This window comes from Protopterus annectens, chromosome 2.part0 (assembly GCF_019279795.1).
Source record: "Protopterus annectens isolate FY-2018-M chromosome 2.part0, PAN1.0, whole genome shotgun sequence".
Taxonomy (NCBI): Eukaryota; Metazoa; Chordata; order Ceratodontiformes; family Protopteridae; genus Protopterus; species Protopterus annectens.
The window spans coordinates 10,867,842-10,886,599 of NC_056728.1; the positions used below are offsets into that span (position 1 = coordinate 10,867,842).

An 18,758-nucleotide genomic window follows, 5' to 3' on the forward strand; every position below is an offset into this window, starting at 1 on the left:
TGCCCCTTAGCTTTCTGACCTTGGAACAGTCACAGATATAATCAAAGAGTACAAGTACAGTTACTGGTTCACGTCTGCTTTATGGTTCACGTCCTATGTATAATTTTTGTATTCCCCAGCAGAAGGAAATAACACTTCCATAAAAAATGTACAGGTTTTTACGATTTCATAGAAATGGTCACACATATCCACATCTTTTACAAAATCAGTTTTATTTTGATGAAGAAGCAGAAGAAGTCAGTGAGTAGAAAACGGAGACGGAAACATAGGAATGATAAAAATGATAATGTGCATTATACGTACAGTGCTGGTACAGATGAGGGAATTGAGGAGAATGAGCTTCAGTATCTATGGGAGGGTGATCCAGTTATAGGAAGGAAGGTAGTTTAGGGGTAGAATCAGGAAAATAAAATGAATTATGATGTTACAGGGTGAATACAAGGGAACAGAGAGAGGGAAACATCTGATCAGAGTAAGGCAGAAAATGAATGAGTAACACTGATGGCTGTAGGGTAACAATGTTGGGGTGACACTAAGGGAGTGCTGCCATGGTGGGCAGAAAGGGATCATTCAACAAAACACAGAAGGGCAGAGGAGTGTGATAAGTGGATCAGTAGAAGGTTGAAAAATATGATACGAGCTATGGAACATGACTGATGTTAACGTAGACAAGGAGGAGTAGTAGACAGAAAATATAGGAATGTTGATAGAAAGACCAAAGGAACTATGTAGGGATGGCTAACAAGGAATGGAGGTGTACAGTTATGAACATAATGGTGGAAAACAGAATTATAGGAAAAACTGTCTGGGGGTGCTACAGGGAAACAGATAATTATCAGAATCAGGAAGGTAAGGGGAATGTGAGGAGAAAGATGATAGTATATGTAGGGTGCTATTGTTATAGGGTTCTGCTCTCACTGGAATGCAATGGGGTGGGAAAGTAGAAAGGAAAAGCTCAATATGGTTAAAAACTATAATGGGTAGAGCATGTTATGAGTGGAAAAAGGCATATCAATGTCAGCAGTAAAATCGAGAATATCATCTGATTGTACTCGTGAGGACATGTGATGGGGTCTCCCTACACTGAAGCCTGAGGGGTAAAGAACTGCTGGAAGAGGGAGTGGAAGTATATATTTAAACTGCACTCTCTGTGAATTAATATTTGATGGCAAAGACAGAAGTCGCTAAGGAGAAGGAAGATTGTGAATGAGGAAAGGTAATACAAAGAGAACAGAGAGAAGCATCAAACTGAGAGAAGAGAGCTGAGATGTGAGGTGATGCAGTGAAATTCCTGAAGCTAAAGTGATTAAATTAGTTAATGGCATTTGGTGCTTATGGATGGAGACAATGGCTCTAGTTACATGATGCAAACTGTGAAAAGGACTGGGATATGTGGTTACCTCTGTTCAGGGTGCTTAGAAAGGCACAAGAAGTAAGGGAAAAAGGTTTTAGTACATGTTCAAGAAGAGATAATGTAGATAGTTGAAGATGTTATGGATGAGCTTTAAATCTGTATAGAGATGGTGAGCCCCCCTGGTAATTGGGTAACATAAAAAGGTTTCTAGGTGCAGGACAAGGGAATGATGAGGGAGTCAACAAATTATTGAAAGAGTTGGAAGAGAAAAGAGCCATACTACTGAGGATCTTAATCATCCAGCAGTAAAAAGGAAGGTGCCCATTTCTGGGGGTAGGGGGGTCATAGGGATATGGTATCAGCTTTGGTGAAAGTCAGATGACAGCACAAGATGATGATCCTAATAAGGAGAGAGAACATCCTTAGCCTGGAAAAATAGAGGGAGAGAGAGAAAATGGACGGAGTGGATTTAAGAGGGTCACACGTCAGCAATAACAACACTGTATGGTTGTGCTAAGAACTAGAATGCAGATGTTGGACAAGAAAGAGATGCACTTTAATCTACTGTGAAACTCTGTGGAATGCAAGGTTTATGGATGGAAAATTCTAGGAGTAATGAAGGAACTTCAGAAATGCACAGGATGGAGTGATCTATGTATGTGTAGCTGTATGCAAGGCATGAAGCAGGAGGAGTGACTTAGGAATGTGTACCTGTATGTAGAGAATGAATAAGGAGTCACCACTGAATGTGTACCTGTATGTAGAGAATGAGTAAGGAGTCACCATTGAATGTGTTAATGTATGTGGTGCATGAAGCAGGAGGAGTGACTTAGGAATGTGTACCTGTATGTAGAGAATGAGTAAGGAGTCACCATTAAATGTGTTACTGTATGTGGTGCATGAAGCAGGAGAAGTGACTTAGGAATGTGTACCTGTATGTAGAGAATGAGTAAGGAGTCACCACTGAATGTGTACCTGTATGTAGAGAATGAGTAAGGAGTCACCATTGAATGTGTTAATGTATGTGGTGCATGAAGCAGGAGGAGTGACTTAGGAATGTGTACCTGTATGTAGAGAATGAGTAAGGAGTCACCATTGAATGTGTTAATGTATGTGGTGCATGAAGCAGGAGGAGTGACTTAGGAATGTGTACCTGTATGTAGAGAATGAGTAAGGAGTCACCACTGAATGTGTACCTGTATGTAGAGAATGAGTAAGGAGTCACCACTGAATGTGTACCTGTATGTAGAGAATGAGTAAGGAGTCACAATTGAATGTGTACCTGTATGTAGAGAATGAGTAAGGAGTCACCACTGAATGTGTACCTGTATGTAGAGAATGAGTAAGGAGTCACCATTAAATGTGTTACTGTATGTGATGCATGAAGCAGGAGGAGTGACTTAGGAATGTGTACCTGTATGTAGAGAATGAGTAAGGAGTCACCAGTGAATGTGTACCTGTATGTAGAGAATGAGTAAGGAGTCACCACTGAATGTGTACCTGTATGTAGAGAATGAGTAAGGAGTCACAATTGAATGTGTACCTGTATGTAGAGAATGAGTAAGGAGTCACCACTGAATGTGTACCTGTATGTAGAGAATGAGTAAGGAGTCACCATTAAATGTGTTACTGTATGTGATGCATGAAGCAGGAGGAGTGACTTAGGAATGTGTACCTGTATGTAGAGAATGAGTAAGGAGTCACCACTGAATGTGTACCTGTATGTAGAGAATGAGTAAGGAGTCACCACTGAATGTGTACCTGTATGTAGAGAATGAGTAAGGAGTCACAATTGAATGTGTACCTGTATGTAGAGAATGAGGAAGGAGTCACCACTGAATGTGTACCTGTATGTAGAGAATGAGTAAGGAGTCACCATTAAATGTGTTACTGTATGTGATGCATGAAGCAGGAGGAGTGACTTAGGAATGTGTACCTGTATGTAGAGAATGAGTAAAGAGTCACCACTGAATGTGTACCTGTATGTAGAGAATGAGTAAGGAGTCACCACTGAATGTGTACCTGTATGTAGAGAATGAGTAAGGAGTCACCATTGAATGTGTACCTGTATGTAGAGAATGAGTAAGGAGTCACCACTGAATGTGTTACTGTATGCAGAGAATGAGTAAGGAGTCACCACTGAATGTGTACCTGTATGTAGAGAATGAGTAAGGAGTCACCACTGAATGTGTACCTGTATGTAGAGAATGAGTAAGGAGTCACCACTGAATGTGTACCTGTATGTAGAGAATGAGTAAGGAGTCACCACTGAATGTGTACCTGTATGTAGAGAATGAGTAAGGAGTCACCATTGAATGTGTACCTGTATGTAGAGAATGAGTAAGGAGTCACCATTGAATGTGTACCTGTATGTAGAGAATGAGTAAGGAGTCACCACTGAATGTGTACCTGTATGTAGAGAATGAGTAAGGAGTCACCACTGAATGTGTACCTGTATGTAGAGAATGAGTAAGGAGTCACAATTGAATGTGTACCTGTATGTAGAGAATGAGTAAGGAGTCACCACTGAATGTTTACCTGTATGTAGAGAATGAGTAAGGAGTCACCATTGAATGTGTACCTGTATGTAGAGAATGAGTAAGGAGTCACCACTGAATGTGTACCTGTATGTAGAGAATGAGTAAGGAGTCACCACTGAATGTGTACCTGTATGTAGAGAATGAGTAAGGAGTCACCACTGAATGTGTACCTGTATGTAGAGAATGAGTAAGGAGTCACCATTGAATGTGTTAATGTATGTGGAGCATGAAGCAGGAGGAGTGACCCAAGAATATCTAGCTATATGTAGAACATACAGCAGGAGGTGTGAGCCTGGAATGTGTAACTGTATGTGGACCATACAGCAGGGGGAATGACCCAGGAATGCGTACCTGTATGTGGACCATACAGCAGGAGGAGTGACCCAAGAATGTGTAATTGTATGTGAACCATACAGCACTAGGACTGACCCAGGAATGTGTAACTGTTTGTGTAGCATATCACCTTGCTGTAGATCACGTAAGTGTGGAGGGATGTTATCACTGTGTACTGGTGCCTACTATCACCACGAACTGCCAGACATGCATGGGCATACTATCGCCATGCAATGGTTCATGTAAGGAGGGATGTTATCACTGTGTACTGGTGCCTACTATCACCATGAACTGCCAGACGTGGGTAATATTCCCATGTTCTAGTTGACATGAGTGGATAGTATTACTAAGCAGTGGTTGATAAGACTGGTGGTACTGTTACCAAATAGGAGATTTCATGGGTTGGGGAATTATCACTATTAACTTGTTCACATGGGTATAGTACAATAGGCATGCATTACCTGGTATAGGTGGGGGTGTTATCACCATGTACTAGTTGATATGTGATGGGTAATAGCAACATGTACTAGTGGAAATTGGTGGGGCACTATCACCATGTTCTGGCTGACACAATTGAAGGAATTATCACTGTAAACTACCTAACGTAAACAGGGGCTATTATCATCCTACACTGTCTGACTGGGTGGGAGCACTATTATCATGTACTAGTTCTCATGTGGGGCATTTATCACCATACACTGACTGACATGTGTGGGGGATTTATGAGCATGTGCTGGATGACATTGGTGGGGACACTATTGCTATGTACAGCCTGATATACTGTAGTATTAACACGCATGACATGATTAGAAACATTGTTACAATGAACTTTGTGACACGGATGTGGGTAATATCACCATGTTTTTGGCTTACATGGGTGGTGGGTACTTTCACCATATACTGACTATCATGGGTGGTGGGTACTTTCACTACATTTTGGCTGACATGGATGGTGGCACAATAACTATGCCCTGGCTGATACGGTTCTGGGGTATTATCACTATATGTTAGCTGTCATGGGTGGGGGGTGCTATCACCATGGACTGCTGGACATGGGTCGAGTCAGGGGATACTATAACCATACTCTGACTGACTTTGATACAGTGCTATTACCATGTTACTACCTGACATGGATGGAGGAAACAGTTGCACTATGCTGAATGACATGGAAGGGGTAGGGGTATAATTACCATAGCCTGGATATGGGAGGGGTAGGGGCATAATTACTATAACATGGAGATGGGAAGGGTAGGGGTATAATCACCATAGCCTGGATATGGGAGAGTTAGGGGTATAATTACCATAACATGGACATGGGAAGGATAGGGGTATAATCACCATAGCCTGGACATGGGAGGGGTAGGAGTATAATTACCATAACATGGACTTGGGAAGGGTAGGGGTATAATCACCATAACCTGGAAATGGGAGGGGTAGGGGTAAAATCACCATAACCTGGATTTGGGAGGGGTAGGGGTAGAATCACCATAACCTGGACATGATAGGTATAGGGGTATAATCACCACAGTCTGGATATGGGAGTGGTAGGGGTGTAATCACCATAACCTGGACATGGGAGGGGTAGAGGTATAATCACCATAACCTGGACATGGGAGGGGTAGGGGTAGAATCACCATAGCCTGGACATAGGACGGGTGGAGGTATAATCACCATATCCTGGACATGAGAGGGGTAGGGGTATAATCACCATAGCCTGGTTGTACTAGGAAGTGATACTTTCACCATGTGCTGGCTGAGATGGGTGGGCTGAGGATACTTTCCTCATGTGCTGGCTGTAGTTTCACCAAGTAGTGGCTGATAGCTACAACACAAAACAATCTTTTTAAATGATCTGCATAACTTTGGGTACAATAACCATGAAGTAATGAGCAGTGATACTTCATAAACTTATCATTTACCAGTAAAATACTTTTCCGTATTTCTTTCTATGTATTTTTGAGTGACAGTAGATTTATAAGCATAGTATTGTTTACTGAAATACTGCCTTCATTTGTTATGTTTTTTTTGTCTCTCCTTCCAAAAAGGCATAAAATACAGTGGTAAGAAATTCTTCAGCTTGACCAAGTTACTTGTGTTGTGTAGTTTTTCAAGGATTGCCCTAATTGTTTGCGACTGCAGTGCATGTGTTTCTTCAGTTTGGGTTTTTGCTGCAATGCATATGACATCCTGTTGCACAAAGAATACACATCCAGAACACTTCAGATGCTTTGGAAGCTGTCAGTCATTTTGTTCCGGAAGGAAGCTGGAGGGTGTTGTCCATGAGCATTTACAGACAGCACAGAAGAAATATAGCAGAAGTCTTGGGAAGTAACGTTAACTGCATGTATTATAATTACAAATATGGAGTAAATGCCTGGACAAAATGTCTTGTAATTGGCACAGCATTGTGAAAGAATGGTAACCGTGCATGTAGATTTTGTAAAGATGGGAGTGGGCAACTTGCTGATGCTCTGTTTTGGTGAATTGATCAGGGTGAATCCCCTAGCAATGTTTTTGGTGACAGACTGGCAATCAAAGTTCAGGTATTGTGTTCTGACCCTTTAGCTAGTGGATGGTTCAAGTTATGGCTGTGCTGTGTCACCCAAGATATGTGGGTAGTGTTTTAATCAGGTCAATGATACACATTTCATATTTCTGCCATGCACCCTTACTTATGTGCAGATTACAACAGTTCATGGTATTGAGGAAGTTATCTCTGTACTTGGCCTTCTCATTGCTTAGGGCCCATGCCGATTGAATCAAGGCTATGTGATGACCATGAGTGATATGAATCACACTTCCTTTGTGACTTACCCTGGTTTCTGGTAATTTCTGAAACTTACCAGATATCTGGTGACCATGTACTTGAGGACATTGCAACATGAAGTTTATAGCTAAGTTTCTTGAGGGGAAGTTTCAATGGTGGTATAATTTAAGCAGTGGCTGTGATCTGTGTTTCTATAAAAAATACTTGCAGTTCACATTATCATATTTTATTTTACCTACACTCATGTTCAGGATTAGTTAATGTTTAGTAATACTTATGTGTATTGTGTTTATCCTATGTCTATCCATGCAGCACCTAGCTTTTCACCACTGGGTATATAAAGTGTAATAGAAGCTTTTGAAAGTAAATGAGTATATAGATGCATGTTGTTTCATGGAGTGCTGTGTGGAAATTTCTCCTTTCCTAATATACAGTGATCTTGGAGGTAATTATGTTAGTAATAAGGTTGCAGGAGTAAAGCCTGCTGTATGGCAGTGGTAGTCAAATTGCATTACTAATTTTGTTATTTACTGGCTTGTAAAGGTGTCTTACAGATTCACCTTATAGAAATGTCTCATTGTGCTATTCATCTTACGTTATGTTGAACTCACATTTTTTTTGCATGAAACTCTATACATACCTGAATGTGTTATAATGATCATGACAGCTAACTAATATACTAGTAATCCATGCAATCATGCACTTATCTGGTTAATAAATAGTAAATAAATAAACAGATGACTATCAACACTGCTTGTAAGAGACTAGTCTTTATTTTATTTCTGTCAGAACTTTCTTTAAATGACTGCCCCACATTTCTGTGCAGTTTTAATTTTATTTAATTTTTTTTACTTTAGGCTGTAGACAGTACAAAGAACTTAGAATGATTTCTGAACAAAATTCTATGGTTCATATTCTTGCATTTAGCTGCAAAACATGATCTTACACAATTTTGCAGCCCCTTCACTCTTGGAAAAGAATAGTTCATTGGCTGATGTAGTAAAGGCAGCTGTGACATGTTTATATGTTTGCAGGGTTACAGGCTGAAACATTGAGTGTGCATATGAGTGAACATTTTTCAGGCTACAAATAACAGTGAATGGTCATATGAGTGAATGTTGTTTTCAATGAAATTTTTGGTGTCAGCCTTTTGTATGGGATTGCAGTGCAGTGGGGTAAGGGAATCTTGTACCGGATCGCAGTGCAGTGAGATAAGGGAATTTGCCCTTATCCCACTGTTATGCAAACTTGGAGTTGGTGTGTATTATAGCAGGGGGGTGTTGGGTGGTGCAGGGAAGCTTGCCCCCTGAAAGAAATAATTTGTAATTTTTGTTGTTTTCAATCATTTTAGACTCAGTCTAAAAGGATCATTCTTTTGATGGTCTGCATTTTGGACGTTCAGTATTTGATGATATACCTGTTTGGTATTACAACTTGCAAGTGGTATAGTTGATGTTTAAACAAAAGAGTCATGAAGTACACAGTGCAAGTCCAACATTGCACTAGCAGTATGGAAAGTAAAACCAAAAAGAACTAGTAAATGATACACATATTTGAAAAAGATCAAAGTTTTTGATTTAACTTAGTAGTGAGGCTGGAAGACGTTAAATGTAAGTAAGGTGTTCATACCATTGCATGCAGTCTTGCTTTGGTCAAGTTGGAATCCAAGAGGGCATTCACATGTGAGTCCTTTGTTAGTTCTCACACAGCTCCCGCTCCTACATACACATTCTTCTGATTCCTCTTCGGAGCTGTCTTCTCCTAAGGGAACAAAGCATAATGGCTAAAACCTGAGCGTTTCACAGACAGCATGAACAATCACATTTTATTAGTCTGAGTTAGTGCTGGTAAAAGGGAAAGGAACTGAAATTAATGGAAACATGTACTGATGTAAACTGTGCCACTGAGGGAAAAGACACAAATAATACAAAACAATGAGAACTTACTATTCACATAGAAAGACATAACTTGTGGGTTAATGAATGACACATACATTTCTGAAGCCAGTCAGCTAAAGCCTTTTCATATGAGCCCAATGACAGGATCTTGACATACATTTTATACAGCAGTTTAGCACGAGAAATACTGTAGTTCGGAGGTATCTCTACTCAGATGCAGTAAGCAGTGAGAAGAAAAGCTCAAAAGGAGGAAGAGCAGAGCTTGAGATGAAAATATATCTTAAGAAGCACTAGAGAAGGAACAGGTGCAGAAAAGAAGGCATTACCTAAAATATATAAAACGTTGATAGATTTGAAAGCCAACAGTTCTGAAAAAATGAAAGCTGATTGGGTAAAAGATTTAAGAACTGAAATTTTCAAAAGAAAATGGGTACAAAGACACCAATTTATGTAATATGCAATGAAATCCAGAAAATTCTACATCTTTGTATGCAAATGCCTGTACAGGTATTTTTATATCCTGCTAAGAATTAAAAAGTGTTTCCCAGTGGCAGAGAAGAGCTGTTGGAGATGCTTGAAAAAAGAGGGGCACACATTTTATAGGAGTATGAAAGATTAAAGAGAGATTTAAAATAGATTTTACAGATCATGATCAATAGAGAGTCACTTTGAGGTCATGGAAATGTATACCTACTGGGAAAAATACAGCATGTAGTCAAGAGCCATTAGCATTTAGTTGGGATAATATTACTAGTGTAAAGAGTAACAAGAAGATGGAAAAAGACGGAATCCCTATAAATGCAACAAGCAGCTAACCTAGTCGCTCAATTGGATGAACGGGAGGAAAAACAAGCTTAAGTATATAAGGAAATGGTAGAAATGGTTAGAGTATGTGGAATAAGAAATTCCAAGCCAGGCTGGTTAAACAAAAAGTGGTTAAAGGGAAGGGGTACACAAAGAAAATTGTAAAACAAAATGACTTCCCCACTATCCAAATTAGCATAAAATGAGAGACAGTTGTTCTAAAGTATACGTAACATAAGAAGATAAAAAGAACATCTACCCTGGATGAGCTAAAAGGATATAAGTAGTGACCCCCCAGTCTATCTGTTCCCTGGCTCAAACTCTATATTACAGGAACAAAAGATTGTAAATAGTTAAAAGTTATTAAAACTCACAAAGTGTTGCAAACATGGACATAGGATAATACATTGAGATTGCAATGGTGCAGTTATAATAAAGAAAGGACATTAAGAATATCTATATTAAGAGTAGCAGTTGATACAAACTGCATGGTGTGAGAGATGCTGTCACAATTTGTTAACTAACCGACTGTGAACATAATATGATAAAAGAATGGAAGGGGAGAAAAGTGAGTAATGTTGTGTCGAGCCAAGAATAATGATACCCGCAACAACTGCAGAGGCCACAAAAGTACCTCACAAAGAGGATCCTAGGCCTTAAACACGTGTCCTATATGGACAGACTCAAAAGACTCCAACTATTCTCTGTCTCATATCGCCTACTTAGAGGCGATCTCTGCTTGACTTATAAAGCCCTGTCTGACCCAGCTCTGTTAAAAATGCTACATCTAAAGAAATCCCAATTCCTCCACACCACATACTCCAGAGACCTCTACCTCATTACCACAATAAACAGAACGTGCTGGAGGGACAGGTTCGTAACCCAGAGACTGCCCACGCTATGGAATAGACTTCCCATACATGTCAAGCAGAGCACCTCACTGACCCTCTTCAAGAGAAATCTTGATGAGTGGATGGGAAATAGAAAATTCACCCCAGGGATCACTCCAGTGGCTTTACTCGACAGAGGTACTGGGAACTAAGGTCGGGTGGCACGATGCCAGGGTAATCCTATGGGCTAGGCTTGTAAAGGCTCCAGGGCCATTAGCCTAGTACACACCTATGAACCTATGTGAGCTCTACTTCTGGGCTGAACTGCATGCATAAACATTAATAAATCTAAGCATTAACTGGCCAGTCAGCAGAGCAACTACAGACAGCAAAACATGCATGAGGAATGCACACAGAATGTAAGTTTTTACTGTTCTGTTGAATAATGAAAAATAAGGAACCTGTGTTGTTAAAAAAAGTAAGATACAGAGAAAGCTTTTGATTCTTTTGAATGGCCATATATATATTTTTAAAGTTTTAGAAAGATCTAATGGAGCAGTTGACTTTATTGATATTATGAAACATTTATTTTAGAACTCTATAAAAGATGTTAAGACTGGATCATTTGGCTATTAAGAAATAAGATTCATTAAAGTTGAAAAAAGGGTTTCAGAATTTCAGTTATTGTTTGCTGTTGTCAAAATGACACTTGGAAATTCTGCCAGATATAATGAGTTAAAAAATTATGAGACTGATGGTGCGTGTGTGTGTGTGCAGGGACGTCGGGAGGCATACGCACTGTACTGATTTCAGTACAACTTATTTAGAAGGGGGGTAGCTTTTTAATTTTTCACTTGAGCTCATCAGGGCAGCCAGTCGGAATGGAGCTCACCGCGCATGTATTTCCGGACGGTTCAAATGCTTTTCAAGCGGGAGGATTTAAGCGTTATGTTGGTTGAGCTGGAGGATTTACGCGTTATGTTGGTCTCTTTTCAAGGATTTTATTTAGAAGGTCTTGCAACCGAGGGTTGGTGAGTAAGCTGAGAGGATTTACACGTTATGTTGGTCTCGCTTCAAGGAGTTTATTTAGAAGGTCTTGTTGCAACCGAGGGTTGGTGAGTAAGCTGAAGTGTGTGTTATGTTGGTCTCGCTTCAAGGAGTTTATTTAGAAGGTCTTGTTGCAACCGAGGGTTGGTGAGTAAGCTGAAGTGTGTGTGTGTGTGTGTGTGTGTGTGTGTGTGTGTGTGTGTGTGTGTGTGTGTGTGTGTGTGTGTGTGTGTGAAAATGCCGCAGGTGGGATGTACTGGTGATGGTGGTGTGCTAGGGAATACCTCAGGCTTGAACCCCCTTGTATGCAGGTGTTAAAGACCTGAATTCCCTACCCACCACCATTTGTAAAAATTGCAGATTTTTGCCTCTTATTTGATCTGATCTATTCCTCATATCTGTGGTGTTTAAATATTGCAATGCTTGAAATTTGATGGTGCAGTGGTAGCAATGTAGCATTGATGCCTCACAGCTGTAGGTTCTTGGGTTTGGTTCTTGGCTGGGGTGCCTTCTTTGTGGGGGGGGGGTCTATCTTCTCCCTGTGTTTGTGTGGGTTTGCTTTTGTGTCCTCCCATGTTACAAAGACATGTCTGCATTATTTTTTCCTGGGCCTCTGCTGAGAATTGTTTTTTTTTGTTCCAAGTCAGACTGTCCTGATTAACAAATTGACAGGCATTTAAATTTCAGACTTCAGGTTTCTGAATGTTTACTTCCTTACATATTTGATGGTGCAGTGGCAGTATTGTTGCCTCACAGCTATAGGTTTTCTGGTTTGATTCTTGGCTGGGGTGCCTTTTGTGTGGAGTCTGCATCTTATCCCTGTGTTTGTGTGGATTTGCTCTGGTGTCCTGCCATTTTACAAAGACATGTGTCTACAGTATTTCTCCCTGGGCTTCTGCTGAAAATTGTTTTTGTTTCGTCAGAAGTAAAATTAACAGGCATTTGAATTTCAGACTTCATATTCTTCAGAAAATACATAGTAAAACAACTTTTTATTCTAGCAATAAATATATAGTAGCACAACCTTTTTTATAGCAATTTTTTTAAGTTTATGACTATTTGAAATTTGTCCTTATTTTTGGGACTGTAATACCCTGTTATTGGCTTTGTCCAGGTTTTTTGTGCTAAGGTTGACAGCTATGGCAAGAACTGAATTCACTGAATATGTTTGAGGGCTGTATTCCCTCATTACTGGGTTTGTCCAGGTGTTTTGTGCTAAGAGGTTGACAGCTATGGTGAGAACTGAATTCATTAAATGATAGCCATTTAAGTTTCAGTCTTCCTCTCTTTCACAAAGCAGGTGATTTGGCATAGTTGTATGTTGTTCTGACTATTTTGCACAGGGACCTTGGCAGTAAAATGTATGATGGTAACACAGCATTTTATTCTAGCAGCTTTCCAAGATTATACAAGCAATGTTTAATGTGTTCCTGTTTTTTGCCCTTTTGACCCACCCCAATAAATTTGGCTTTTTCCAGACTTGTGCTGCGAAGTTGAGATGTAGTTGAGTATTGCGTAGATTTTACAAGGAGCTGAGAGCTGCAGGGGAAGAGAAGTTTAGTGCTGATTATGCTAAGCTGGCTCACATTGCTAGTAGCACAACATGTTGTGTACTTGCTTTTAATGCAGAAGGTTGTTGGTTCTACTCCCATAAGGGGTGAATGCTGCTGTACTGAAAGTTAAGACACTAACTATGAGCCTGTTATCAGTTTGCCATCCATTTCCTATTGCAATATTACTAGCTTATTTTTAATGTAATTTAGGCAATTTATTCCTCAGGGGCATCAGACACTTTATTTTTCGGTGAAGCCATGAAATATAAAGGTGATTGCTAGCAGCAACCTCTTCATTAGTTAGATTTATTTAATGTGGAATTATTTAGATGACTTTTTTTACTACTTCAGAGATTGTGCATATTATTTACTGATAATGGTGGACTGTAGAAGTTTGAGTATACTTTTATGATGGAAATGTTCTGAATTGGGCAGTTTTGTTTCACTGTTTACTGGAAAAATGTTCAAAGCAATAGGAAGGTGTATCAAAGAGCACATGTATGTTTCATATGCAAGGGGCCTATGATTTAAAAGCAGCCCAGAATTAATTTTTATCTGCCACGGGTAAAATGTATTTTTCTTTGAATGTGGGTTTTAATGTTTTTCAATGAATGTGAGTTTCAAGGGCAGAGAAGTTTTAATGCCAAGTTTGTTTAGCAGATGTCTTAGTGTTTGTGCTGTAAAATGCAAAATAAAACTTTCAAATGAAGTTCAAATCATCATAGAAGTAAATCAGTATGCACATTAGTGTTTATGGTAAATGGAGTGAAATAGCAAAGTAATGGATCATTGGAATGGCTGCAGGAGGCTCCATTCGACCATGGTTTTGTGAGGGAAGGGCGGCAAACTTAGACAGCCCCAGCTGAACTATACCTCCCAACTGTCCAGATTTTCAAAGAATGAATAGATTTTTGCTTCTTATTTTTGGTTTGTTCCTCAAAATTTGTGGTTTTCTGGCAAATGATTTAGGAATTAAGTCACTAAATAATGACACACTAGTTTCAGACTTTATAACCTTCAGAAAAATGCATGCTAAAATAAGACCTGTTCTATCAACTGTCCCAGTTTATACAATAGCAATTTTAGTACTGTTTATATGTTCCCTCAATATATTTGGCCTTGTCCAGATTTATTGCATTAACAGGTTGAGAGGTACATGCAAATAAATTGCTTTATAGAATTAGGCATAGCCAAACCTCAACTGTCCCTGATTTTGGCTCAAAATGTTGCTCTTCCCCTAATGATCCCACCACAAAATAGCAATTTTCGAAGAAAACATGGAGGGTTTACTTTACTTTTATAAATAACTGTAATGATCAGAGTTATACATTACTTTTATTTCAGAAATGCATGTAGATTCTCTAATTTTGTCAGCTGCTCTAAGTTAACTGTGCTCATATTAAAATGGAGTCCCTCCTTTGACAGGTTCCCAGCTGTATTGTCTGGCAATTTTATATTTTTGCATCACATTTTTGGTCTGTTTTTCATAAAATTGCAGTTTTCTGGCAAATTAGTGGCAAATTGTTAAAGACTGAAGTTAGAAAATAATGCAGACATTTCAGTTTCAGATTTCATACCTTTCAGAAAATTTGTACTGATGCAAGACCTACTACTATTCTATTATCTTTCTAAGTTTATAAGAGCAATATTTAAAAAAAAAGTCCTTTTTTTTGGGCCTTTGCCTCACTTTTATTTATGAGTTTGTTGCTGTAAGAGGTTGAGAGGTGTGTGTGTGTGTGTGTGTGTGTGTGTGTGTGTGTGTGTGTGTGGTAGGTAGCATACCTCTCGACTGTCCACATTTTGCAGAATGTCCAGATTTTTGCCCCATATTTTTTGTCTGTTCCTCATAAATTTTGTGATTTTCTAGAAAATCATTGAAGGCTGAAGTTGTTAAATAATGACAGACATTTGAGCTTCAGACTTCATGTCCTTTAGAAAAATTCATACTAGCACAAATCCTGTTATTCTAGCAACTTTCTCATACTAGCACAAATCCTGTTATTCTAGCAACTTTCTAAGTTCATGAGAACATTATTTAATATCTGTCCCTGTTTATTTTAGGCTTTGTCCATATTTCTTGCACTAAGAGGTAGGTAGGGGTGTGTGTGTGAATGAAACATCCTAGTTAGTGGTAGCAGGTGGTTAGTAATTTACTCAAGCTCAAAACCTGTACCTTAGTTACAGAAAACAAAAGCATAAAGTCTCTACCCCAACTACCATGCTGCATTTTTCAAAGAACTGACATTTCAGGTTAATTTTCAATTCAAGGAACCAAGTTTGAGTGAATTTATATTATATTACTGAAGAGGCATTACAGCGAATGCCTCTTCATCGCGAACCGTGAATTACGAGAATGGCCGTAGCTTGGCTGGGGAGGGGGGTAGCAGTTTGAGAGCTGTCAGTACAAATTTGAAAATCCTAGCTACACCCCTGTGTGTGTGTGTGTGTGTGTGTGTGTGTGTGTGTGTGTGTGTGTGTGTGTGTGTGTGTGTGTGTGTGTGTTTTCCCCAGATTTCTTGTACTTAGAGGTTGAGTGTAATTGTGGAACGGAATGTAGGTACATGAAGCTAGTTAGTGTTACATAGCTGATCATTACACATGAGGAAATAAGACAGTCTGAGACATGGTCATTTTTACAGCAGCACTGTTTCTGAAAACAAAAAGTAACACCTTGCTACCAGTTCTGGTCCCCGGTCATAGTCTGGGGAATGACTATTGACTATTACAATTTCTGTAAGATTGTGGGAAATGTATTAACATGCCCATGCCATGATTCAGAAATTATTAGAATGACTGAATGATGTTCTTGATCCCAATGTTCATGGCAGACGTACTTGATCTTAATGTTTCCTGCCTTAAAGGAAGATGAAAGAGTTTCTCTTTAATATGGGAGTGGAGAATCTGAGTGGCCAAAGTTCAGTATCCTCCATCAAAATAATTAATATGCTGTTTAGAAAAATGGTACTAGGAACATTAGTTTGGATTAAATGTTTTTGCTTCAATTACTTAGCTAGAAAGATTGTGAAATTAATTTAGGTCAGTTTATGAGTATAAAGATCCATTTACTTGTCCACCAAATATAGTGGTCTTCGTAGCAACCATTAGAAATGTTGGGACCCACTACAGTGAGTCCTAAAACATAGACTGAATGGCTGAAAAAATGGATTTACATATACTAAGTCTGAGATGGCTATTTCTCAGGATACTCCCTTTTTTTCTGAGGTGTGGTGATCTCAGAGTTAGTAAATATATGTTTGGGTGTGTGTGCAGGGGGTTTGTGCACCCTGCAAAAAAGAAGTTTAAAAGAAAAGAGCGATATTTGGGATTAGCTCTCCTTCATTTACGATATTGTTTTGGTATTTAGGCACTTGGCATTTCCAGTGCCAACACTTCAGTAGGAATCTACTATTGGTTGAAATGAGAATCCGCATATAAAACACTGACTGGATAATAAGTCACAGAAGGCAGTAGGAGACAGAGTCCACTTAGAAGAAATGTTTAACCAATGGGGTTTCACAGCACTCAGATCACAGCCTGTCCCTTTGCAGTGCCTTTAAAACTAACATTGCCAAGAGTTCTGCAAGGAAAAGTATGGATTTTGCTGATGACAAAGTGATACAACAATGGTAATATAAAAAGGCAGAGGAAAGGTAAAAAAATAGATATTGCAAGTTTAGAGAAATTGTGCGAAACATGGCATGTTAAACACAATGCAAAAATTTTTAACTAAGGCATCTTGGGAACAAATATCCACGAAAACAGTACACTAGTAGAGATGGAATTGAAGCAAAAACAAAAAAGTGGACCACACCTTTGCTTAGCAACATAAAAAACTTAACGTACCTAAGCAATATATATTAAACAAGGAAAGCTGTCAAAATGCTGGGGAGATATAGGAAAAGGCTTCTCCAAAATGAAAGAAAACATTATTGATGGCTGCGGGCAGAATGTTGAGTCATATAGGGAGATACAGCTCCAAACAAGATGATATAAATGGTTGCTGAGATGTGACTGGGAAAATTGCATACAGTTTGGGATACTTTATCTGTGCAAGAACACCCGCAGAAAAGGAGGCAATCCAGATGACAACAGTGGAAGTACTGTATGGTCTACACTGCAATAATACAGTTTGTCATGCCGAAAGTGTGAGTGGGGAATATGGTCAAACTTTGTGGTTATAATAAAAAAAATTAAGCTTCCTCAATTGAGTCAAAATTCTGCTAGAAAAACACCATTTTTAAAAATGTAATCCATAAGATGAAGATGATGACAAATTTTAAAGCTGTAGCATGCATGGCTCACAGGAGTTAACCACAATGATTTTTTTCATAGAAAAGATGATAAACAAATGGTCTTCCTGAAGAAGTCATAGGGTGAAAATAGTGAAGGACCTCATGAATGTAAGGAACAAAATGAAAGTCAATATTTATGAGGAAAGGGGATATAGGATGTGGGTCACATTTGGTTAACAGATTATCCTAGATGTACAAAAATGGGCAGTGTAAGTCAATCACGCAGGTCTCATCTGACATCAAATTATATGTTTATAGAAAAACTGCAGGAAATCATACAAAATCCATGACATGTCAAGAACTGTAATAAAAATGCAAGCAATGTAGTTTTAATAAGCAAGTTTCGTAACAGGTAATTTTATTTCTAGGAAACGAATACATAAGGAGGCTACTTACTTTTATGGTATCGTCCTAAGGAGAAGGAACCAGTTTCTCCAAAAGAGTGTGCATCCACGTGAAAATATTTACACATCTGAACAAAGGCATCTGGTAAAACAAGAGAGAAATTTGTAGGCTAAAACTACTGTTAGCATCTAGTGGTACATTTAATCACATGTTTAGTGGTTACTCACCCCACTGGCTCCCTAATGTTTTGGGGGCATTCTCTGACATGACAAGAAAGTAGCTGCTACACTTACAGTCAGCTGTTTTCTCCTAGACATTCTTCTAGAATGATCTTTCACTGCAGTAACAGTGCAATACATGCTGCGAATTAGTAAATTAACCATAGTGCAATACTCTAAAGTCCATAGTCCAATACTCTAATGTTCACAGTGCAATGCTCAAATGTCTCTTTCTGTGCAAGGATCAATACAATGTCTTAACCAAGTACCTGTGTAATACTAAAGGCTCATGCAAGTAAGTGTTCAGTTCAAAAAGTGTTAAATTGTGTTTCTAATTATGTGCAATATTAGTCTGTCTACCTGCATGTCCATGTTGTAACAGCTAGGTGTTATATGTGTAAATGTCTGTGAAAATAGGCTATATGTTGTCTGCACATTGAGTCTGGAGACATGGAATTTTGTTCCGTTTTTGTACTTGTGTGATTTCTGAATGACAATAAAGTTTATTTTGACTTTTGACTTTGACTACAGTTGTACTTATTATACTCTAGATGGTTATAAAGATACTTTTATCATTTAGACATTTACACCAGAGGAAGGTCACTTAGGTACATAATGTTCCAGTTTCATGTTCATTGGTCAAGCTGTAAGTCCTAGTGAATGAAGTGTGACTTACCCAGTCTTCAAGAAACCGTTACCTCTAGTGCAGGCTGCTATGTGCATGCACCACTCTCTACAGAAAAGATACTTTATCCACTATGTTTAATCCTTCTACCT

At 38.9% G+C, this 18,758-nt stretch overlaps 1 protein-coding gene across 1 annotated transcript in view; it reads right to left on the reverse strand.

The window, feature by feature from the left end:
- LTBP3 (latent transforming growth factor beta binding protein 3) overlaps positions 1–18,758 on the reverse strand; it is a 1,089,474-nt gene that overhangs the window by 35,791 nt on the left and 1,034,925 nt on the right. The window contains exons 24-25 of the mRNA XM_044060493.1: positions 17,815–17,904; positions 8,624–8,755 (exon numbers count right to left, since the gene is read on the reverse strand). Coding sequence (XP_043916428.1) covers positions 8,624–8,755; positions 17,815–17,904 — 222 coding nt within the window. The remainder of the gene's footprint in view (positions 1–8,623; positions 8,756–17,814; positions 17,905–18,758) is intronic.